Source organism: Sinocyclocheilus rhinocerous, unplaced genomic scaffold (genome assembly GCF_001515625.1).
Source record: "Sinocyclocheilus rhinocerous isolate Xijiao unplaced genomic scaffold, SAMN03320098_v1.1 scaffold1386, whole genome shotgun sequence".
NCBI lineage: Eukaryota > Metazoa > Chordata > Actinopteri > Cypriniformes > Cyprinidae > Sinocyclocheilus > Sinocyclocheilus rhinocerous.
Genome location: NW_015660628.1, coordinates 1,251,541 through 1,274,801, shown reverse-complemented (window position 1 = coordinate 1,274,801; position 23,261 = coordinate 1,251,541). Strand labels below are relative to the sequence as shown.

Below are 23,261 nucleotides of genomic sequence, written 5' to 3'. Positions count from 1 at the left end.
CATATTAGAAGGGTTTCTGAAGATCATGTGACACTGAAGACTGGAGTAATGATGCTGAAATTTCAGCTTTGCATCACAGAAATTAATAACATTTTACAATATATTCAATTAGAAAACAGTTTTTTTAATTGCAATAATATTACACAATATTACTGTTTTTAATGTAAATTAGATAAATTGCTGACAATAAAATGTCGATAACATATCTCAGATAACTTAGTCTTAGAAGAATTTGAGAAATGTTTGAGTTGATGCTGAAATTTCTTCAGTTATTGGTGCTGATTATCCTGTGGGGTAATAAACACCACAGTTTTTTCAGATTCTCATTCTGATTTCCAGATATTACTCATAGGGTGTAAATTAGGTCAAATTATATTTATATGTAAAAGTACATAGCGAATGAAGGATGTCTAAAATTGGAACATACATAGTAGGCGTGTAGAGACTGTCTTTGGCTCTGTGTTGAAGAGCAGCAAGTTTGGCAAACTGGTTAAACTGCTGTTCACTGATCTTTCCCTGAGGTACGACATTCAACAGACCCTTCAGGTAGTCTGGCAGAACCTGTGCAAATACAAACACACAATTGTGAAGGAACAATACAGGTTTAGATACATTCTAATTAAGCTATAATTGTGTTATGTATTGTGTGTGTGTTATTGTCACACAAAATGTGCTCCAGTAAATTATTATATTTACACTACCATTCAAAGGTTAGGGTCAGTAAGATTTTTTTTATGTTTTTGAAACATTAAACTCACCAAGGCTGCATTTATTTGATTAAAAATACAGTAAAACAGTAATACTGTGAAATATTAATACAATTTAAAAGAACTGTTCTCTATTTGAATATATTTTAAAATGTAATTTATTCCTTTGATGCAAAGCTGAATTTTCAGCATCATTACTCCGGTCTTCAGTGTCACATGATCCTTCAGAAATCATTCTAGTATGCTGATTTGCTGCTCAAGAAAGTTTTCTTGTTATTATCAATGTTGAAAACAGTTGTGCTGCTTAATACTTTTGTGGAAATCCTGATTTTTGTCAGGATTTATTTGAAATAAAAATCCTTTGTAGCATTATAAATGTCTTCACTGTCAATTTAATGCATCCTTGGTGAATAAGACTAAGAGTACGAATTTCTTACCTAAAAATATTACTGACATCAAATGGTAATGCATACTGTATGTAATGTATTTTCTTAACATTGTGTCCTGAACAGATGCAATTCCAGGAAGTGTTTATTCTGTCCTCACTGAAACCTGAATATTATCAGTATGAACATGGAGGAGATAGGATTTCTGGTTTGATGTTTTAGTGAATTGTATCTGGTTAGGACACATGTGATAGGACAGACATGTCTTGCCTGGTTATAGTGCATGGTGACACAGAGCTCGTTGTCGAACTTGAGCGGATGGGCCCAGATGACTCGTCTGAACCAGAAGCTGTAGTTGGGATCAATCTGCTCCGCCTCTGTTGCGATGTCTAATATGTACTCTCTCTTATTGAGGGGCCGCACATTCTGACCTGGATGACATCACCAAAAATATGAGTGAATAAATCAGGTGGGGTATGTTCGGAATTGGCATACTACTCATGTTGTTCTTGAAGCTTTTTATTTGATCTTTATTTATTCATATTGTGAAAAGTACAAAATGTATGACCTACTTATCCTACGTTTGCTAAAACAAATATAGCACATAATGCAGTGCTCTTGACTTGATCTTTCATTTCTAGTGTGACTAATAAACCAGATGTAAAAGCAGCTGTAACTTTTTAATGTGTCCTTTTTGACTCATTATTTGGTCTGATAAAAGTTAACAATCGCTGAATTAAACATGCAATATGAGGTCATGAAATAATAAAGAATACTACTTTTTGAAACTTTCTTTGTATGCTGTGCTTACAGCATAGTAGAATTTTTTTTTGCATTATTTAGTGTACAGTTCGCTAGTATTCCTTTCCGAACATAGCCTTAAGGCCCATTCACAGAACTATAACAATGATGAATAATAAAAACACTGACAGCCAGTCAGAATCCATGCTGCTTTAAAGAGTGTGAGCATTAAAGTGGCAGACGACAAAACTGCAGTGCATGCTTATAATGAACAGAACATTATCATGCATTGGTGTTGATGCTAATACAGTATACACTACCAGACAAAAACATTTGTAACATTATAAAAAGCTTTTGTAACATTATACACTATACCATTCAAAAGCTTAGAGTCAGTATAAGGTTTTTTTTTTGGGGGGGGGATTATAGAAATTAATACTTTTATTTAGCAAGGCTGCTTTAAGTTGATCAAAAGTGATGATAAATACATTTATAATGTCTTTATAAAAGTCTTCTATTTCAGATAAATGCTGTTCTTCTCTTCTATTCATCAAAGAAACCTGAGAAAATTATACTCAGCTGTTTTCAACATAATAATATAATTTTCTGAGGAGCAAATCAGAATATTAGAATGATTTCTGAAGGATCATGTGACTGGAGTAATGATGCTAAAAATTCAGCTTTGAATCATAGGAATAAATTACATTTTAAAATATATTCAAATAGAAAACAGTTATTTTAAATAGTACAAATATTTGAAAATGTTACTGTTTTTGCTGTACTTTGGATCAAATAAATGCAGGCTTGGTGAGCAGAAGAGACTTCTTTAAAAACCATTAAAAATCGTACTGTTCAAAAACTTTTGACTGGTAGTGTAGTTATCGTTATTGTTATCTTTATAGTTAATATAAAGTACCTCTGTTGATCACTATGAAGATTGTGTACTCATCCATTGCCTCCAGCCTTTGTAACGCCATCTCATAACACAACTCCTCTATGACATCCAGTGCAACCTGCACACAAAGCAACTTCAACTTCTATCTCAATTTACCAATATAATCTCATGCAATAAAAGATATAAACTGCCACACAAGAAAAGAGACATACCGAGCAGGTTTTGATCTTCAAATGTCTCTCAATTCCTCCAGGAAATAGAAACAGCTGTCGCTTTGAGCTTCGACCAGCCTGAAAACACATGCATGAAACATAATTAGACTGTCATTTATATCCCATACACTACTGAAGAAAAGTCTGGGGTTGGTATGATTTTTTAAAATGTTTTTGAAAGAAATTTCCAAGGCAGATACAGTGAAAAGAGTAATAATATGAAATATTATTACAATTTATAAGAACTTTTCTATATGAATAAATGTTAAAATGTGTTCTTGTGATGCAAAGCGGAATTTTCACCATCATTACTCCAGACTATAGTCACATAATCCTTTAGAAATCATTCTAATATGCTGATATACAGCTCAAGAAATATTTCTTATTATTATCAATGTTGAAAATAGTTTTGCTCCTTAATGTTTCTGTGGAAACCATGATACATTTTTTTAGGGTTCTTCGATCAATAGAAAGTTGAGATCATTTCTTCAAACTGCATCAAATCACATGGACCCCACATTTTTGAAAAGTAGGTTGTTTGTGTGAATATGTGTAACAGGGGTGTGGAGGTATGTATGGTCTTGTGTTTATGTGTATTTATTGACCATTATGGCTTTGAGCTCCATACTACTGGGGTAAACACTCCTGCCACCGAACTGAAAGGTCTTTCTCAGGTTCTGCTCACAAGCTTTAGCAATTCCTGTAGATCACACATTAAATAATATTAGATCATTGTGCCTCATAATAATAGTGCTTTAATTTGGAGACTAAAGGTCCGTTCACACCAAGAACGATAACTATGAAGATAACGATATTAGCATCTGTTTATTCTAAGCGTTCTTGGTGTGAACGGGGCTTAACATATGTTAAATGTGTACATGTGGTGTATAATTACCATGAAAAAGCACTTCTGGACTTCTGCAGACGTCTCGTAGGAACTTGAGTAAGAATGGTTTGAGCACTTCAGAGCAGCGGTAAAATGCTGTCAGAATGTAGAGTAACCGCCAGCCCTTCTGACAGCTGTCACTGCAACACAACACAATCAAACACTCGCAGCTTAACACAGAGTCCTATCAAACAAGCAAAAAGAAGAAGACGTGTGTATCTCACGGTTTAGAGCTGGTATTGGCTGTAATCTGTTTGAGGACTTGACAGTACGCCTCATCCTTCATCAGTCCATATTCACCCGTTAACTACAAAAACAATGATGTATTTTAGTAAAATTATAGCCAAAAGTAAAATGAATAAATAAACACAACTGGGGGTCTATGTGTATTATGACAACAGTACAAGCTGGTCACATGGACGAGAGGTTGTGCTTTACCTTCAGGAAGGTGCAAATCACAAACTGCTCTGATTGGCCCCTGAGAGGATGATCTCCCATGAACTTCATTAAGGCTACACCCAAAACAAAAACAAAGAAATGTTGAGATATGATGCATAACAAAAAAATAATAAACAATAATAAAGCAGATGGAGTGGCTGTGATATATCTCTTATCTCACCTAGGAAAATTTCAGAAGCAACCCGGTTCATGTTGGGGTCAGTGAAGTCTATGAGGGACTCTAGGATAGGGTTCTGGAGAAAACAAGAGATCAAACGTTTTATATGGGTGTTTATGTGTATTTTCTATGCATATGTATATGTATACATATGCTCACTAAGGCTGCATTTATTTAATTAAAAATACAGTAAAAACAGAAATGTTTTGAAATACTACCACAATTTAAAATAACTTAGAATAGTTTTTGCTGTTTAATATTTTTGTGAAACACCTGATACATTTTTTCAAGCTTTATTAATGAATAGAAAATTCAAAAGAACAGCATTTATTCGAAATATAAATCTTTTGTAACACTGTAAATGTCTTTACTGTCACTTTTCTGCTAAATATAATTACTAATTTCTTGAAAAAAAAAGACCCCAAATCTTTGAACAGACGTGTAAGTGCATATGTATTTGCATGTATTAATATGTTTATGTATGCATAGTGGGCACAGTACCTTGCTGAATTTCACCATCTCTGCAGGGTCTTTATTTCCTTTACCTTTTTTGGACTTATCTCTGAACGAATCACTAGTCACATAAAAAATTGCAACATTTAGATTTAGTCCTGTGTTTGACTGTCAGATTTTGAAAAAAAAAAAAGGATGAATAAATGAATGAATGAAAAATTATTTTTTTTGTATAATAATAGTAGTTAACATAATTTTTACCTCTTGCTTCCATCTGACGTTCTGAAATGTTTCCTGGCAAACTCCACCATGTTGTACTGGCTGTCCAAAAGAATATTCCCCTCAGCTTCAGAGTCCCCGAAATCCCCGAATCCATCAGACTAACAATCACAAAACAGACACATTAACAAGTATCTAATATTAGTAATATACCTTCAGACCAATAACAGTCTTGAAACAGAAAATTCACAATCTTTAATTAATAAAGGTTTAATTTGAGCACTTTTATTGTCACCACATTTGCAATCATTATATAACATGACATAATGTATTGACATTATATCAGCCATCAAACACCTTGTCACAGAGATATAGTGAATATATGGAATACCTCTAGTGATGGGTCCAGCTCATGTGCAGCCGCAGTGGAGGCCACAGCGAGAGCGATAGCTCCTGATGCTGCCACTCGGCCCTGTCTGTCTCTCGGCTCGTCTCTCCTCTCTGCTGGGAGACTCAGGAAATCAGGAGCAGCTACAGGAACCACACAATCCATAGGGAATGCTCCACTCCGACCCTGCACTGCCCCGTACCTCCAGCCTGGAAAAACATTCATAACCGATGATTTGTCCTGCTTACACTGTCATTTCTTTTTTTTTTTGAAAGATTATTGGAGTACATTTGAAAAGAAAATACTATCTAATCAGTCTAATTAAACATTTCAGACTTATTACACAATTAAATGTTTCTTATTGTTTCTTTTGTAATATTTTGTGAAATTGACTTGCAATTTCTGATTGAAAATTGAAAAACAGCTTATTATTTCTGTAATTCGCTTTTTATTAACATTAAAAAATAAATGCATGGATTTAATAAATATCTCATTTCATTAAATTACGAAATATCTCTTATTTCAAGTGTACTTCCACAATTTAAAGCATCCTATAAACAAAATAATAAAAAAAATGTTGTATGTTAAATGCCAAACCAAAATCTGGTGTGCCTCTCTTCAGCTCCTCGAGGTAAATGACCTTTTTCTTCACCACGCAGCCGTAACTCTGACCTGAAACACAAACACACATGCACACCATGAAAATGTCGCAGTTCTTCCTCTAAAATGCATACACAGCGGTTTATGTATGGCTGTGATCATGCACTGTACGGCCCCCCTCACAGATTTCCTGGAGTATCAAGGATAAGCCTTCCCAAGGTTAACTGCAGCTCATCTGATGGAATGCAAATATTATGAGCTCCATTCTAGAGATTTTCTAGAGTCATTTCGTTTACTGACTTACAATTAAACAAAATCACTGTATACAGAAGGCTCACCAAGGCTGAATTGATTTGATCGAAGAGTTGCAATTTTAAATAACTATTTTCACATTTTTTTAAATATAACTTATTCCTGTAATGGCAAAGCTGAATTTTCAGTGTCATTACTACAGTCTTCAGTGTCACACGATCCATCAGAAATCATACTAATATGCTGATTTGCTGTTTTTTATGAATTATTATTAATGTTGAAACCAGTTGAGCTGCTTAATATGTTTGTGGAAACCGTGATACATTTTTTTCAGGATTCGAAGAATAGAAAGTTTAAAGGAACAGCATTTATTTGAAATAGAAATCATTTGTAACACTGTAAATGTCTTTACTGTAACTTTTAATCAATTTAATGCATCCTTGCTAATTAAAATATTAATTACTGTAAAAAACATACTGACCCCAAACTTTTTAATTTTAGTGCACTTAAACTCTGGGACTAGTTGGACTCAACAATGTCTTGTATTTAGGTGTCAATATTTCCCCCACTACAAACTTTCATGCATGACATCACTGATTGTGGGAAAGATCTATAGATTTTAATGTGTGCATGCGAGTGCACTTCTTCTCACCCTCCTCTAACCCATCCATGGCCTGCAGACGAATGATATCTCCTTTATGGAAGCTGAGAAGAGCTCTGTCCTCGGTGATGAAGTTTCTCTCTGCTACAACATACTCAGAATCCTGCGGAAGAAGTCAAATGTATGGCATTGCATGTTTAACATCAGAGCCTTTGACAGTGTGAAGGCTCCTTAAGAAATGACGACAAGAGAATTCAAAGCCCTTTCCGTACCTTCTTAAGATGAGAGATGAAGAGATCAATCATATGTTTGATCTGAGGTGCTTTGGCCGAGAACAGAATCAATTTCTCATTCATCAGATTAAACTCCAGCATGTTTTGAGAGGGGATGGTCACAAACAAGATGTCTGTGTAGCTGTGGGAGAGCATGAGAGTTTAGATGCTTTAGAAGGTGTACTGCTGACAGATGGTTAACTGGCTAGAGGGATGACGCACCTGTACGGACGGAGCACTCGGAAGTAGTCTGGAGCTGCAGTGCTGCTTTTTACTGTCTTGAGAAGTTTGATACCAGAGTGAGACACTGCCAACACCTGCACTCCAGTACCCACACTGCCCTGCAAACACACACACTGGTGACATATCGGCCTATTGCATTCACACGAACAGTCTGCCGGGAAACGGAACTCACAGAGGCAGGAAAAAGGCGAGAAAAATAAATCTCCCATGACTCCCTGGCAGCTGTAATCACAGCTTTCTTCACACTTTCATCCTGAACATCTGTGTTCGGCTCGATGCCATATTGTGCTATGAAACAAACACATGTACCGTAATAACAGATCAGTGTAGTCATCATAAACAGTAAACTGAACAAGTTCTCTTGGAAAATAATTTCACATTGAGCAGAAATTTAATTCACCAAACAAGGATTTCATCTTCTGCCTCTCCTCTTTAGTAATGCGCACACAGGCTTCCGTAAATGTGTCATTAACAATCTGAAAAACACAATTTAAATACAAGAAATAAATGATACATTTACGGAATGAAGAATGAAGGCAAGATACTTTCATACTTAATAAAATGAATACTTATTTAGCAAGGATCCATAAAAATGAATTAAAAGTGACATAATATTTCTATTTAAAAAAAAAAATGCTGTTCTTTTGAACATTCTATTAATCAAAGAATCCTGAAAAAAAGAACACCACAACCAGTTTCAATATTGATAATAAGAAATGTTTCTTGAGCAGCAAATCATCTTTTAAGAATGATTTCTGAAGGATCATGTGACACTGAAGACTGGCGTAATGATGCTGAAAATTCAGCTTTGCATCACAGGAATAAATTACACTTTAAAACATGTTTAAATATAAAAACGTTAATAATATTAATATTATAAGTTGTAATAATATTTCACAACATGACGGTTTTTACTGTATTTTTTAATAATATAATTGCACCCTGAGCATAAGAGACTTCTTTCAAAAACAGCAAAAAAATAAATAAATCTTACCGAGACCACAATTTTGAACAGTATTGTATATTATAAAAAAATTTTTTATATACAGTATAACAAAAATATTTCAAATTCTATTTTAGTTTTATTCAGTACTGGAGTTTATTTAGCACTCACCTGTTTGAATATGAGGTCCAGCACTAGAGGATGATTCCAAGTGTCTTTAGGATAGAAGACCTACAGCAATTTGTACAGCAGCGTTAGTTCTTAACCTGTGCTGTGCTCATGATGATCCACAAAATGATGAAGTACACACTCATAAACAAATGATACATTGAACACACACCTCCTTCCTGAGGTATATCTTCCAGGGAACGTTTGTGTAGGTGTAATGCTCCTCTGTGCTGCTCCTGTGCAGCTGTGTTTGGATGCTCTCAGATTCCACTGGAAGATCTCTGGACACTGGTGCGTGAGAGAGATGGAGAAAGAAAGATGGTTGAGGACAAATGCATTATATATGTAGGCTACTGTCCAATAGTTTGGAGTCTGCATCTCTTATGCTCACCAAGGCTGCATTAATTTGATCAAAAATGAAGTAAAAACAGTAAAACTGTGAACTAATTTACAATTTAAAATAACGGTTCTCTATTTTGAATATAGTTTAAAATGTAGTTTAATCCTGTGACGGGAAAGCTGAATTTTCAGCATAATTACTTCAGTCTTCAGTGTCACATGATCTTTCAGAAATCATTTGAATATGATGATTTTATTATCAATGCTGAAAATCAGTTGTGCTGCTTAATATTTATGTGGAAACTGTGACATTTTTTATTTTTTAGGATTCTTTGATTAATAGAAAGTTCAAAAGAAACACATTTATTTGAAATATCCTTGCTGAAAAAAAGTATTTCTTATTGACCCCAAACTTCTGAACAGTAGTTTATCTCTTACAAAAAGTAATGTTACGGAGTTACAGTGATGGTATCAAATGGTTATACTATGATACTCTGATATATATATATACCATGGCACTGTATCATTAAAATAGTCACAATAGTATTTACAATAGTAAGGTACTACACCATGGTAGTCTTCAAAAAATACATCATATAATACCATGGTGTTTTTGTAAGTTATGCGTGTCTGTGTGTTGTTTACCCGGTGGAGGTAAAGTCAGTGGTAGCTCTGGTGCTTTCTTCTTGCTGCTTTTAGTTGGTTTGAGGCCTCGATCTCTGGACACAGCAGCTGGAGTGGGAGCCTTTCTCTACACAAACAGTTATACACACAGCAAGAAAAAGTATTTAATAAAAGTTTGCGAAGACAAACATTTTGTGCACAATACGACCAGGAATGTGTATAAAGGCCTATTTTAATTTAATGTTGACATTAAGTCCTTGTAATTAATACATTTAAATAAATTTATAGTTTGTTTTAAACAAGACAAAAACATGCTGAGATTTAAATGCGGCTCTATGGAGAGTTTGGACCAAGCGCCCCCTTGTGGAGTATAACTTTATGTCCGATGACAAATTATTAATTATTGGTAGCTAGCAATGCTTAATTGCTCAAGAATGGTTTAATTGGTTAGTACAGAAGTGATAGAGGTAGACATACCTGTGGAGGAGGTGGATTGTCCCTCTGTGTTTTTAGGATCTGCATTGCCTCATCATGTGGGTCCTTCTTCTTCACAAAAGCTTTACCTTCTCGCCTGTCATCAAACACATGCCATTGGAGTTAATAATAAGAATGGAAATAAAATGAAACATTTGCACAAATAATATACACAGGTAACACACCTCTGTGTCTGCGGCACATGTTCTGGGGGCGGTGTTTGATATTGCTTAATGATATCTTTAATGTTGTGGCTGGGAACGATGTGCTCAGAGTTGGAGACCGAATATCTCACCACCTCTGTGCCAGGAGCCGGAGCATAACGCATGGGACCCGTGATGGCAACAGGAGCTGAGAGAGAAAGAAAAAAAAAGGGTTGGAATATGCAGAAGTTACATAAAATGCATATGTTTCAATTGTTGGACATGTTAGTCTTGAACACACAGATATATGATTGAATGCAATGACACACCATGTCTTTTGGCAGGCCTGCTGTCAAGTTTAATTGGTGCAGCAGGGGCTTGTTTCTTCCCTAATGTCCCATTAGATGAAACAGCCTGAAATGAATTTAGCCAAAGGTAATAAATCATCATCAAAGCAAAAAACAAAGCTGTTTTTATATTAAAACATACTCAGCAGTTAAACAGATGCACAGACTGAATAAATATAAGTGCATAAAAAGTTAACTAAAGACAATCAAAAATGCAATTAGAAGCACTTTAGTTGCAGACTAATATGAAAATGATAGTAATATTTATAAGAATGAATAAAAGCAAACAAATTCATCAGCCTTCTAATATACAACACGACATACAACATTTAATTGCACCAACTGATTTTACACTATTGTAAGCTTATAAACTACTGTTTTAAGATTTTTTTGAAAAAGTTATCTTATGTTCACCAATGCTGTTTATTGTGAATATTGTGAAATATTTTTGCAATTTAAAATAGCTGCTTTCAATTTTAATATACTTTAAAATGTAATTGATCCCTTTGATGGTAAAGCTGAATTTTCAGCATCATTACTCCCGTCTTCAGTGTCACATGATCTTTTAGAAATCATTTTCATTTCTTTTTATTATTATTAATGTTGAAAACAGTTTTGTTGCTTAATATTTTTGTGGAAAACTTGATTTATTTAGTACACATTGCTAGTACACAAGGTCAAGTATAAACTAGATTTACAGTATAAACTATTAGATTATATCAATACTTGGGCACCTTTGTGGTGGTGGTACTCCGTGGCTGTGGTGTTGGGGGGCTGCTCTTCTTCTCCAGGGGCTTCTGTTGCTCGTCTAAGGTGCTGGGGGTGGTGTTGATCGAGGTGGAGAGGATGGTGGGGTGGATGGTCGCCGGGTGGCTTGTGTACATGGAAAGGGGAGGTGGGGCGTAAGGGCTGGGGGGGAGGTTAGCGTAGGGGCTGGGAGGGACGGCGGGGTACGGGCTAGGCGGCAGAGTGCTGTAGGGAGTGGGTGGAGGGCTGGTTGGGGGGCTGGTGAGGGGAGACATTGGTGGACTGGACACTGGACTGGTCACCATAGCCATCGCCTGCATGGTCATCTGCTGAGCCTGAGGATGTCAAGAGAGTCGACAGACACAGGGTGACGTAAAATGCTTTTGTTGTAGTCTTAGCTTTTGTCTTTTGGTGAAATTGTGTTTTTTATTTTGTTATGTTTTATTATGTCAGCCATTGTATTAATTGCAGTCTGACTGTCAAGGCATATAACTTTACACGAAAAAATTTATTTGACATGAAAATGTCACCAAATCTGTAAGCAAACATTCAAAAAGTGAAATTAATAAAAAAGAAAAATAAACTAAATAAACTAAATCAAATATAAAATAAAAAAACTAAAGCAATGCTATTTTAGTATCATAGTTTTTGTTGATAATTTTATATTTTCTGTTTTCACTTCAACTTTATTTGAATTTTTAGTAACTATGTGGTGCGTTTTTGTTATTTTCTTAAATATGTCTATATTGTTTTATTTTTTTTGTAGTCTTAATTTAGTTTTGGTTTAGTACTTCAAGTCTTGGCAACTAGTTGAAATTAAAATAATGATACAGTTTTTTATTTTTTTTATTTTAATCTTTCAATTAATGATTATTTTAAGTACTAAAAATGTTTTATGGTTTTATATTTAGTTTACAGTAATAACCCTGAACTAAACTAAACTAAACTGAATTAAAGAAAGCTGTTTGGTTATAAAGCCGTTAAATAAAGACTTTATTACCATAATGACGGCTTGCTGGTTGATGATGGTTTGTTGCTGTTGGGCCAGGACAGTTTGTTGCGGGTCTGACAGGCAGAATTAAAAGACATAATAATGAATACTTGTCCATCACTTAATTTCAATCCCTGTAAAGCTGAAGTTATTTTAATTAGAAATACCTAGCACTGGGGGCACCGCTGGCATACTGGGCATTACTGAAGCACCTGGAATGGGTGGCAGAACTCTCACTGCTACAGAATACACAGAGCAGAAAAATATTACACATACACGGCCATCACACCATTAATATATGTCTGTGGGCATTCATAATTCAAGTCCAGCTCAAAATATCAGCATAGCTTGGGATGCTGGTGTGCTGGTGTCCCTACTAGGTTTCTTAAGTTTACTAGCTGCTTGACCAGATTCATTAGTCAAGTCAAATTTATTTGTATAGCACTTTTCACAATACACATTGTCTCAAAATAGCTTTACAGAAAAACAAGGAATAATTCACCCAAAAATGAAAATTTGCTGAAAATGTTCTAAACATCAGGCCATCCAAAATGTAGATGAGTTTGTTTCTTCATTGCAACAGATTTGGAGAAATCTGGCATTATATCTCTGCATTACATTACAACATTGCTGTGAATGGGTGCCGTCAGAATAAGAGTGCAAACAGCTGATTAAAAACATCACAGTGAGTAATCCACATAACTTCGTCCATCAATTAACATTTTGGGAACGAAAAGGTGTGTGTTTCTATCATTAAAATGGTTTTAAGTTCAAACTGTTGCTTCTAGCTAAAATAAGTCTCCTCTATCCATAATATTGCTTTCTGTAGTTAAAAGTCGTCTTGCCTGAATCAGGAGAGAAATAAGTACAGATCAAGCATCCAAAACAGTTTTAACCAAATATTTTGGTGGATTATGGTGTGAAATGACACTAGAGGATGGACTTTTCATTCAGCATTATTATGGACTGTTATTTTGGCCAAAAGCGATGGTTAAAAGTTAAAATGCCTTAGTAATGGATTTGTTCCTTACAAACACACAGCTTTTCACTTCAGATGTTAATTGATAGACTGGAGATGTGTGGATTACTTGTGGATTATTGTGATGTTTTTATCAGCTGTTTGGACTTTCATTTTGACGGCACCCATTCACTGCGGTGGATCCACTGGTGTGCAACTGATGCAATACTAAATTTTTTCAAATCTGTTCTGAAGAACATACATCTTGGATGGCCTGAGGGTGAGTACATTTTCAGCAAATGTTCATTTTTGGGAGAACTATTCATTTCATGTTTATAATATCTTAATGCCTTACAGTAGCATTTAGCAGATTAGAATTAGAATAGATTTTGTGATACAAACAATCAAGCAGTTGAGATTTGCATACTTGGGATGAGATGGGCATACTTATCCAAATTAATGCAAAGATGTGGGTGATAATGTAGTTACATTTTGCGACAAAAAATCAGGCAGTTCAGATTTGCTATATAGTACAGTATATACAGTATGTATGCAGATAAAGTTGGATAGGTTTTGCTGGCAGTCCAGCTCCAAAACCAGCATAAACCAGCCTGGACCAGCAAAGAAATTCCTGCTTGTTTAAGCTGGACTTTTCAGCAGAGAGCATTAAATGAGTGTGTGAACCTCCAGGCTGAAGAGCAGCTGAGACATTGACCCTAGCAGGAGGCTGTGCTTCATCACCACCTACACCTCCTCCACCCTTCATCCTACCAGACAAAACTGACGCATCAAGGTCCTACATGAAAAAGAATAATCCAGTTACTGACCACATGCATAAATGTACTAAAGCAAAAAAAAAAAAAAAACTTGCATAATATACTGCAAGGTATTGTGGCTCCAACCATACAAAGGAGTGAGTCAGATCATGCTTTCATACATATTAAACTGTTTTTAATCTATTTCTGTAACAGATATTAGAGAAATCTAATTTATATAACTTGTGTGTGCCGTTTACAGCATGACTCTTGATCTCTGTCTCTCTCTGTGTGTGGGATAAGCCTCATTAAAAAATTACAGCCTCATTTGCTTACTTATTTCCTAGTGCTGTGTGTAAAACGATCATAGGAAGCCCAGCCAAATACACACACAATCAACATTCACATAAATGAGACTCTGTGAATTACAGTAAGACTGTAAAGCAATCTTCCATACTCTCACTCTCTCTTATTCACATTTGTGTGTGTGAGGTAATCAGGTGACACCGTACCCCAGTTCCATCAGACAGAACTGGGTCAAACAGGCTGTCCAAATACCGGTCCATCCCTCTCTGAGTGCCATCATAGGGTGGTTCTGAGTCTGACAAAGAGATAACAAGACAGAAGAGAGAGAAAGTTAAAAAAAAAAGGAGGACAAAGTGAGAATGTGAACAGGAATTCACATTTAATCATGTAAAAAATCTGTATCTTTCTACTGTATTCCAGTAAAATTTTAAACTAATGTTTAAAAGTATCAGCAGACACTTTAAATTGATCAAAAGTCACAGTAAAGACATTTATAATATTACAAAATATTTATATTTCAAATAAATACTGTTCTTTTAAACATTCTATTCGACCAACAAATTCTTAGGGTCAGAGAAAATGGTAATCAGAAAAAGAAAGGACATTTGTTAGTTAACCCAAAAGTCTCATCAAACCAAGTGAAGACAGGTACACAAGTAGAACAAACAAGTAGAACATGATTAATAACGATCAATGACCTGTGCATTCACCTCTGCAAGAACCCTTTAAACCTGTATAATGTTGCCTCCTCAGGACACGCACACAGAAAGGTTACAAGAACACCATCGGGGTTAGTTCAGCTGTATGTAATCTAGCCTTTCTGTGTGTATCTGATTCTACTTTACATGCAGGGCTGTAGATCTGCTACTACTGATTAAAGCAAGGGCTGTAGTTTAGTGTTTCTTGAGGTTATGCTCGGTTATTAACTGGCGGGCCAATGGGCCTATTGGTGCAATAACAATCGCCGGCCAATCAGATTGGGAAGGGTCAACGACATTATGTCCTTCCACCTAGGGACTGATGTATGATGTGCTTCTTTTAAAAGGCTGAAAAGGCTACCCAGATTGTAGTGGCCTTCAGAAATTGGTAGGCTGTTGGTTGCAACGGCGCTCGTTCGGTTGGCATATGAGAGCGGCCCATCCTCATCCTCTTCAAATCCACTGCCAAAGAGACTTCTGCGTATAAACATATGTATTAAATGTTATGACAAGAAAGCACTAAAATGGAAACATGCCTGAGAATGACTAAATATACTGCGTACATGCTCGCGTTAGGTCGTGCCTTGCTGGGGTCTTCAGTAGAGATGATGAAGTATGTCTTCTGTTTGGGGAAGTCTGGCAGCAGCTCCAGGTCACACACCAGATCCAGAACATAATCGTGACCCTCTAACTCCACCCACTGCGCCGGCTCCTTCATCAGAACTGACCAACCACATCGGCTCTCAGAGGACACGCCCCTGCAGGATGACCGATACCATGATTAAAAAAAAAAAAAAAAAGTGACGTGACATGTGGCCAAGTATGGTGACCCATACTTGGAATTAATGCTCTGCATTTAACCCATCCAAAGTGCACACACACAGCAGTGAACACACACATACCGTGAACACACACCCGGAGCAGTGGGCAGCCATTTATGCTGCGGCGCCCAGGGAGCAGTTGGGGGTTCGGTGCCTTGCTCAAGGGCACCTCAGTCGTGGTATTGAAGGTGGGAGAGAGCGCTGTACATTCACTCCCCCCACCTACAATCCCTGCCGGTACGAGACTCGAACCCACAACCTTTGGGTTACGAGTCCGACTCTCTAACCATTAGGCCACGACTTACAATAGACTTACAAGTCTATTATGTTTATAAACTACACAAGTTTAAGTGAAATCTGTCAACTCAAATCTGAGACTGCCTGTCTATGCAAAAGTTTTGTGGTGTATTCCAGCCTTAAGATGCTGTGTTTTCAAGTAAATCTGAAAATTCAGCAGAAAAAAAAAATCACCTGTGTTGTAGAACGTCTCCAGCAAGTCCCTCTCCATTTGTCCAGGAATGGACAGGACACAGGAAAGACACGCCTACAAAGAAATAATCAAATAATACTGGCTCGAATCAAATAAACACAAGTCTCTCTGATATTGATGTCTCTAGATACAGCTCGGCTTCCTCCTAAATCTATGCTTTTTGCTTTTTTATGGTCTTCCAGGTAAAAAGCACAAATCTGGTTGCTTAGAAAAGTTACAGCATACCATTTATCAACTTAAACAGACTTGAGTATCCAAATTTGCCATAATATAAAGATAAAAAAACAAATTGGGATACACTCTTGCCATTCCAGATGTAGCCTATACTACTTTCTTTCTTTGGATGAACAAAAACCAAACATTTTTAGAAAAAGAATCCATCTCTGTGAGTCCCTATAATGCAAGTGAGTGAGTTTCGAAATGTTGGCACGCCAAAAATCATAACTGCAATCTATAAGATCCCAGTGGAAAAGCTAATGTTACTAGAGCTACTGTGAGTACATGTTGCCTTCCTAAAAGGAAAGCTGACAATGACAAATGTCTTTTTTAAGCAAATATTTTGTAAATATTTAATTTGCACTTACCAGTTTATAAAATGTAAATAGAAGCACAGTCATAAGAAGCAAATAAGAAGCATATAGTAGCAAATCTATATGCTTCTTATGAATGTACTTCTATTTATATACTGTATATATATGCTTTATGGAGCATCAGTCGATGCACTTGCATTATAATATAAGTCATATAAAGAATGGCATGAGAGTAAGTAAATGATGAGAGAATGTTCATTTTTGGGTGAACTATCCCTGAAATATTTCTCTGAAATATTTTTTATTTAACACTTCATGATCAACACACTGGGGGAAACCCTCAAATAAGAGGTCATTAATATTTTTTAGCTAATAATGGTTATGTAATCGTAAGAGAGTTGACGGGTGGCAACAGTAGTCAAGATAATACAGACTGACCGTCTTATCTGTACCAGCACACACACACACACACACACACACACACACTCATCCACATTCCACACACACACTATCATATATCGACTAATCTGCTCCAGCCCAAACAACGAGGACAGAGAGACAGTGTAACTGGATGAGAAGAGGAGTGAAATAAAGCAGAGAGACAGAGAGCGGGAGTGAGATTAGATGAAAGAGGAGAGGCTGAAAGAAAGATATAGGGAGTGACAGAAGAAGAGATTAAAGAGATGAGAAGAAAGAATGGACAGATGACACCAGCCCTGATTTGCATACTGACCTGATAATAACATGGGGGGGGGAGATGCAGCACCACCTACATCTCATTAAGAAGCACTGGGGCTCTATGTTGCACAATGTTTTAAAACTGATCAGTTTTAAAACCCAGCTGACAAGAGTCAAGAATCAAAGCTGTCAAGAGTCAAGAATCATGTTTACTGACTGCTGTTTTTATGCTGTTTTATGAAGTTATTTTAAATGTATTTTTTAATTTAAGGGAAGAATTTTTGAGCCATTTCATTCTGAAAAGGAAAAGATGACATGACAATCAAAAATAATCAGTAATTTAAAATGCATTTTCTCAGTTTGTTATAAGAATAGTTCACCTAAAAATGAACATTTGTTGAAATTTATTTATTTATTTAATTACATTTTTTTGGAAGCAAATTTAAATGTTTGGGTTAACAATTTCTTTAACCATGCTGTTTTGTTCAATGGCCATGGCGCACATTTATTCTCTTCTTTTTGTCATATATGTAAGAGCAAATTATCAGGATCTTACCATCAAAACAGTGCACCTGGAGCACCATGTGTGCTTTTTTGCGGGTGGCAGTCCACTCTAGCAGGGATAGAGGGTATGTTCGAGATGCTTCAGGGACTAGGTAGGATTTCTGCATGGCTTGGAGGAGTTTGTGTTGGCACAATGCCTTGAAGCCCTTCAGAGCATAGTCTGACACCAATCTGATAGAGACAGAGGGAGAGACAGTTCATTAACTGCTTTGTCACTAAATCTCGCATTAGAACAGGACTATTGCATTGTTTGTACTCATTTCATTCATAATTGAAATTGTGTGAAATGGATTGATTTGAGGTCAGTAACATAAAAAAAAAAAAAAGAAAGAAATACTTTTTATTTAGCAAGGATACATTAAATTGGTCAAAAGTGACAGTGTAGCAATGTCTTTACTATTAAAAAAAAAAGAAATTTCTCTTTATCTAAGAATCCCAAAAAATGTATCATTGCCCAAAAAATGATTAAGCATCAAAATGGTTTTTAATATAGTATTAAATATATGTATTATTCATATTTATTATTTATTAATATTAATATTTATTATTAATTTCATAATAAAATATGCTGATTTGTTTTTTGAGCATCAAATCAGCATATTAGAATGATTTATGAAGGATTGTGTGACACTGAAACCTGGAGAAATTCAGCATTGCCATCACAGGAATAAATGACATTTTAAAACATATTAAAGTAGAAAACTGTTATTTTAAATTGTAATAATATTTCACAATATCATTGTTTTCATTGCAGTCATGGTAAGCATAACAGACTTCCTTAGAAAACTCGTAAAAAATTTTACCCCAAACTTTTGAACAGTAGTGTATGTGTTTGCATGCATATTCTCTCACTTTAGCAGATATTTCTCCATCTTCTCAGACGGGGCAAAGGAACTCAAACAGGCGGCCATCAACAACCATCCTCTCTCTGCATTTCTGGTGTTTTCATTCCGCCACACCTGATTGGCTATCTGCGCTAGGATCTCATCTCTGATTGGTGGAGTGGCAAGGCCTCTCTGAATGATGTAATTTCCAAACAGGTTTTCTTGAGCTCCATTCAGGTTTGGATCTCCCATGAAACGCAAAATCTATCAAATACAGATATGAAAATTCAACAACAAAACTGCAGAGAAGTGCTGAAAATTAGGGTTTAGGGTTAATGTAATGTTACCAGTATAAACACATCAAGAGCATCCTGTTTAAGATCATCTTCAAGTCGGGTCAGTGAGTTCTCCAGCGGTGCTGTTAGCATCCCAAACTGCAATTCCTACACACAAATAAGACAAAATTTACTGCATTATGTCCTTAATGTGAGTGAATTGTGAGTATTATGCATGTGTGTGTGTGTGTGTGATAGCAGGTAGGACACTCACCCTGAAATGTGTGCGTATATATTTGGTCATCAAATGGTTGTTGATGTCCAGTGGAAGAGTGAGCTGGGGGTCTGTTTGTATTCTTGGAGCCTGAACCAGAGCCAAACAGTCTGAATGACGCTCCCTACCAGCTAACAAGAAAAAAAATGCCAAAACATAGGTTTAATATTATTTATTATTCACTCGTTTTGCAAGATGTCAATGTATCAAATGTGATTTTCAAACGTGATTCCCCCATAAACAATGAGGAATGTGACATGTTGCAAAACTGCAACATCATAAACTTGATAGCTTTATTGATTATAATAGGAGGAATGTAAAATGGTTGGTACTGCATTGAGAGATAGTGCTATTTTAGTATCAACGATATACTGTAATAGTTTTTATTATTATTAGTTTAAATTAGACTGTATTTTTATATTTTGTGTGTTCACTTCAATTGAATTCAAATGTTGGTTATTTTTGGTATTTTTTATTAGTTTTTTTTTTTTTGTTAAATATGAAATATGAAAAAAATATGGTATGTGTCAAAGTTTGAAGGTTTTGAACAAAGCTTGAGCAATAATAATTTTTGTTTGCTTTAGCAAATACCATCAGTAATAAGGAAAAGAGCTTTTCACACACTGGGAAATTGTCAATAACCTGCTGTGGCATGTAACAATCCTCCCAACTCTGCAGGAATAACCAGCTGAGTCACATTTACCACTTCCCTGCTTATTCGCTCCTACAGAAGAGAGGAAACACATTACAAAAACTCGTTAGGAAAAGTGGAAAATGTTTAAGTGGCTGGGGATTCAAAGTTTGAAATTTGAAGAACACTGAGTTCTGTCAGCTTAAACGTTTAATATTTTAAAATATGAACTTGTTAATACTGCAAAGAGACACTAGGGTGATAAAATAAACATAACTGGTCCTTATCTAATAATGAGCACAGACTGTTCTTTTACCTGTTCAATCCTTCTCCTCTCCTCCTCTGCTCTTCTCGCTAAGAGGAGGTTGACCTGTAACAAAACAAAGAGCCAGCATTAAAAATGTAAAAAAAACTTGAATCTGAGCTCACATTAATGAATGACTTATTTTTAACTGCAGTACACAGTTAGTGAAGTAACTGTTCATTATTAGGTAACGTACCCTGATGTATCTTTTGCGATTGACAATAAGTCGGACCATTGCACGGTGCTTGATCAGGTTTATACGCATTCGCAGAAACCACCGCCTATAAGGCACAAACACAGTAAAAGTCAGAGTTTCAGTCATTTCAATGACATTTAACTTTCAGTTTTGTTGATCCTATTGTAACATTTAGCTTTTTTCTACAAAAAATATTTATCGTTGCAGGAAAAAACAGATTATAAGGTGGTCAAATCAAGCTTTGGAACATGGTTAACCAAGTTAACCTGCTCAACCAGGCTCTCATAAATTTAACCAAGGTGGTCTACCATTACTAACAAGGTTGTCCAAGATGATCATGTCTGCCAGATTGACTTCATCCTTACTAGTTGATCAAGCACCTAAACTACGCTTAGGCCAACTAGAAACCTTGTGAAAGCAGCTACAATCAAAGTGCGAACTAGATTTTCCCGTATGGTTCAAATTCATGAACTGCACAATATCACCTGGATTCATAGTCAGTATTTGGATTCTCTAGCTGTAAATCATATTGCAAAGTTAACCACAAACATTTGTATTTGCAAACGATATGGCATTGAAGAGTTATAAGCAGTAGGTAGTTTACCTGGCCAGGAAGCCCTTGCATTGAGCCTGAAGTTTTGACATGTCCGAACGGAACTTGAGGAAATTCTTCCGGAGAAAATACATCCGTACATAACGCTGAAGGATCAATGCAGCTACATGCATCATACGATCACGTTTACTCTCCAATAACTGATACACATTCTCCTTTAGAAAGAGCTGAGAGTAAAAAAAACAAAACAAAAAAACAAACACATTTATTGTTTTTATTAATATAGTTTTAGTTTTGAATTTGAAAATTTTTTTAAGTAGTTTTTAATTTTTAATATTTCAACTTTTCAATATTTCCACAATATTTCCAAACACAAATGAGTAATGTGGCTTTGACAACTAGCTGAAATAAAATAATATTTTTTTATATTTTATTTTATTTCACTTAATGTTTATTTTTATTTCAAATTATTATGTTTTTATGGTTGTAGTTTTAAATAACCCTGCATTCCACAATTTAAAATTATGTTTTATTTATTTTTTTAAAGGTAGACTTTTGGTGTCCTTAGGGTCTGTTCACACAGAACACATTTTTCCATTCTAATGCTACTTTTCCATTGTTTTTCTATGTAAACACGCGTTAGACAGACGTGTACAACCCGCCGCATTTTTGAGACGCCGTGTCAAGTTAAAAGAATTTCAACTTTTACACGCAGCGCAGATCGTCAATGTCAGTTCCAAAACAGTGGGCCAATCAGAAGACCCCGGAGGCGGGGCAAGCATTGCAAGCTTTTTTTTACAGTAGCAAGTTGGCATGCCAACTGTTTATTTGACGGCAACATGGCGGAGGAGGCATTCTGCGTTGCACTTAAAAAAAAAACATTCCTGAGTCTCACGTTTTTAGACTCATTTTGTGTGAACGGCCCCTTAGAAGTGCTTTATTGTTTATTGTGTTTTATTGTCATTTGGCTTACCTTTGACACACCCACTTGATAATCTCCTTTGTTGATTGGGCAGAGCTTCATTAACATAATGACACAGTTATCTCCATCTGGAGGTGGTGGCTTCTTCATTCCTAGCAGGGCTTTGTACCTGGAAACACATTGGCAGAGATAATTGATTCTAACATGCTGTATTCTATACACTGGCACACGTCTATTTATAGCACTAGACTAGATTACACACAGTACCACACTGCATCCATAAGTAACAAGCACCAGCTGTTGAGTAGGATACCTGTTTAAGAATTTATGGAACGGCACTCTGATTGGATAGCCCTCCTTCCTGATGCGGATTGTGTCCAAGATTCCTGAATATCTGAGCTGAGTAGCAACCAACTCAGGGTCAAATATACCAGGTTCCTGAACGGACATGCAAATACATTTAATTAATTTATGCATTAGGGTGGTAACAGAAACTCAGTACATATAGCAAAAACTGCGCTCAAATACTTAAAACACTGTGCACCAGTAATAGTGATGCTTGCCTAATGTCTTTTCATACCTTGTTATTATTTGGCTTTATGCAGCGGACAAAAAATGGGTTGCACCTGAAAAAAGTGAGAAAAACAGGATATTTAACTGACTAAATAAAAAAAACATAATCAGAAGAAACAACAAATACATGAATGCACGTGTATGCGCTGATATGAGTTTGTAATACTGTATATCTCTATGTGTGCTTGAGTGTTTAAGACCTCTCCATCTTGTCTAGAAGCTCCTGCAGTGATTGCTGGAACTTGGCGGCCACAGTAGAGGGCTGATATCTCCGAGTCACTGTGCTGTTCCTGTTCATTGCTCCTTTCTGCTGATTCAGCATCTCAGCATGTTTTATGAAGAGATTGGACACCATCTAGAAAACACACCCACATATGCATTTTAGAAAAATACACTCACATTCATACTTCAGGTTTACATAAAATACTCCTATGCACATGAAGAAATTGTGGCTTCTTTTTCTCAGCGTCTCTTTTTTTTTTTTTTACATTTCTGTAGAAAAGCAAAATAGCCTATGCTCTTGCACACACACACACACACACACACACACACACACACACACATGTCTGGTTTGCTATCCTTGTGGGGGCTCTCCATAGGCGTAATGCTTTTTCTACTGTACAGACCGTATTTTCTATTGCCCTACACCAACCCTACACCTA

General features: G+C 36.0%; 1 protein-coding gene across 1 annotated transcript in view; it reads right to left on the bottom strand.

The window, feature by feature from the left end:
* LOC107725350 (unconventional myosin-XV-like) overlaps window positions 1-23,261 on the bottom strand; it is a 35,140-nt gene that overhangs the window by 2,143 nt on the left and 9,736 nt on the right. The window contains exons 17-59 of the mRNA XM_016534587.1: window positions 22,800-22,954; window positions 22,607-22,652; window positions 22,340-22,464; window positions 22,078-22,195; window positions 21,156-21,331; window positions 20,552-20,636; window positions 20,063-20,144; window positions 19,421-19,551; window positions 19,219-19,314; window positions 18,900-19,135; window positions 18,040-18,218; window positions 16,257-16,329; window positions 15,528-15,722; window positions 15,326-15,441; window positions 14,473-14,561; window positions 13,890-14,001; window positions 12,415-12,486; window positions 12,257-12,321; window positions 11,244-11,591; window positions 10,492-10,576; window positions 10,205-10,370; window positions 10,023-10,116; window positions 9,567-9,672; window positions 8,755-8,870; window positions 8,586-8,645; window positions 7,872-7,947; window positions 7,644-7,759; window positions 7,451-7,569; window positions 7,229-7,370; window positions 7,008-7,119; window positions 6,101-6,175; window positions 5,507-5,712; window positions 5,158-5,276; window positions 4,945-5,017; window positions 4,447-4,519; window positions 4,266-4,339; window positions 4,052-4,134; window positions 3,837-3,967; window positions 3,547-3,641; window positions 2,942-3,019; window positions 2,751-2,847; window positions 1,364-1,524; window positions 428-561 (exon numbers count right to left, since the gene is read on the bottom strand). Coding sequence (XP_016390073.1) covers window positions 428-561; window positions 1,364-1,524; window positions 2,751-2,847; window positions 2,942-3,019; window positions 3,547-3,641; window positions 3,837-3,967; window positions 4,052-4,134; window positions 4,266-4,339; window positions 4,447-4,519; window positions 4,945-5,017; window positions 5,158-5,276; window positions 5,507-5,712; window positions 6,101-6,175; window positions 7,008-7,119; window positions 7,229-7,370; window positions 7,451-7,569; window positions 7,644-7,759; window positions 7,872-7,947; window positions 8,586-8,645; window positions 8,755-8,870; window positions 9,567-9,672; window positions 10,023-10,116; window positions 10,205-10,370; window positions 10,492-10,576; window positions 11,244-11,591; window positions 12,257-12,321; window positions 12,415-12,486; window positions 13,890-14,001; window positions 14,473-14,561; window positions 15,326-15,441; window positions 15,528-15,722; window positions 16,257-16,329; window positions 18,040-18,218; window positions 18,900-19,135; window positions 19,219-19,314; window positions 19,421-19,551; window positions 20,063-20,144; window positions 20,552-20,636; window positions 21,156-21,331; window positions 22,078-22,195; window positions 22,340-22,464; window positions 22,607-22,652; window positions 22,800-22,954 — 5,090 coding nt within the window. The remainder of the gene's footprint in view (window positions 1-427; window positions 562-1,363; window positions 1,525-2,750; window positions 2,848-2,941; window positions 3,020-3,546; window positions 3,642-3,836; window positions 3,968-4,051; window positions 4,135-4,265; window positions 4,340-4,446; window positions 4,520-4,944; window positions 5,018-5,157; window positions 5,277-5,506; window positions 5,713-6,100; window positions 6,176-7,007; window positions 7,120-7,228; window positions 7,371-7,450; window positions 7,570-7,643; window positions 7,760-7,871; window positions 7,948-8,585; window positions 8,646-8,754; window positions 8,871-9,566; window positions 9,673-10,022; window positions 10,117-10,204; window positions 10,371-10,491; window positions 10,577-11,243; window positions 11,592-12,256; window positions 12,322-12,414; window positions 12,487-13,889; window positions 14,002-14,472; window positions 14,562-15,325; window positions 15,442-15,527; window positions 15,723-16,256; window positions 16,330-18,039; window positions 18,219-18,899; window positions 19,136-19,218; window positions 19,315-19,420; window positions 19,552-20,062; window positions 20,145-20,551; window positions 20,637-21,155; window positions 21,332-22,077; window positions 22,196-22,339; window positions 22,465-22,606; window positions 22,653-22,799; window positions 22,955-23,261) is intronic.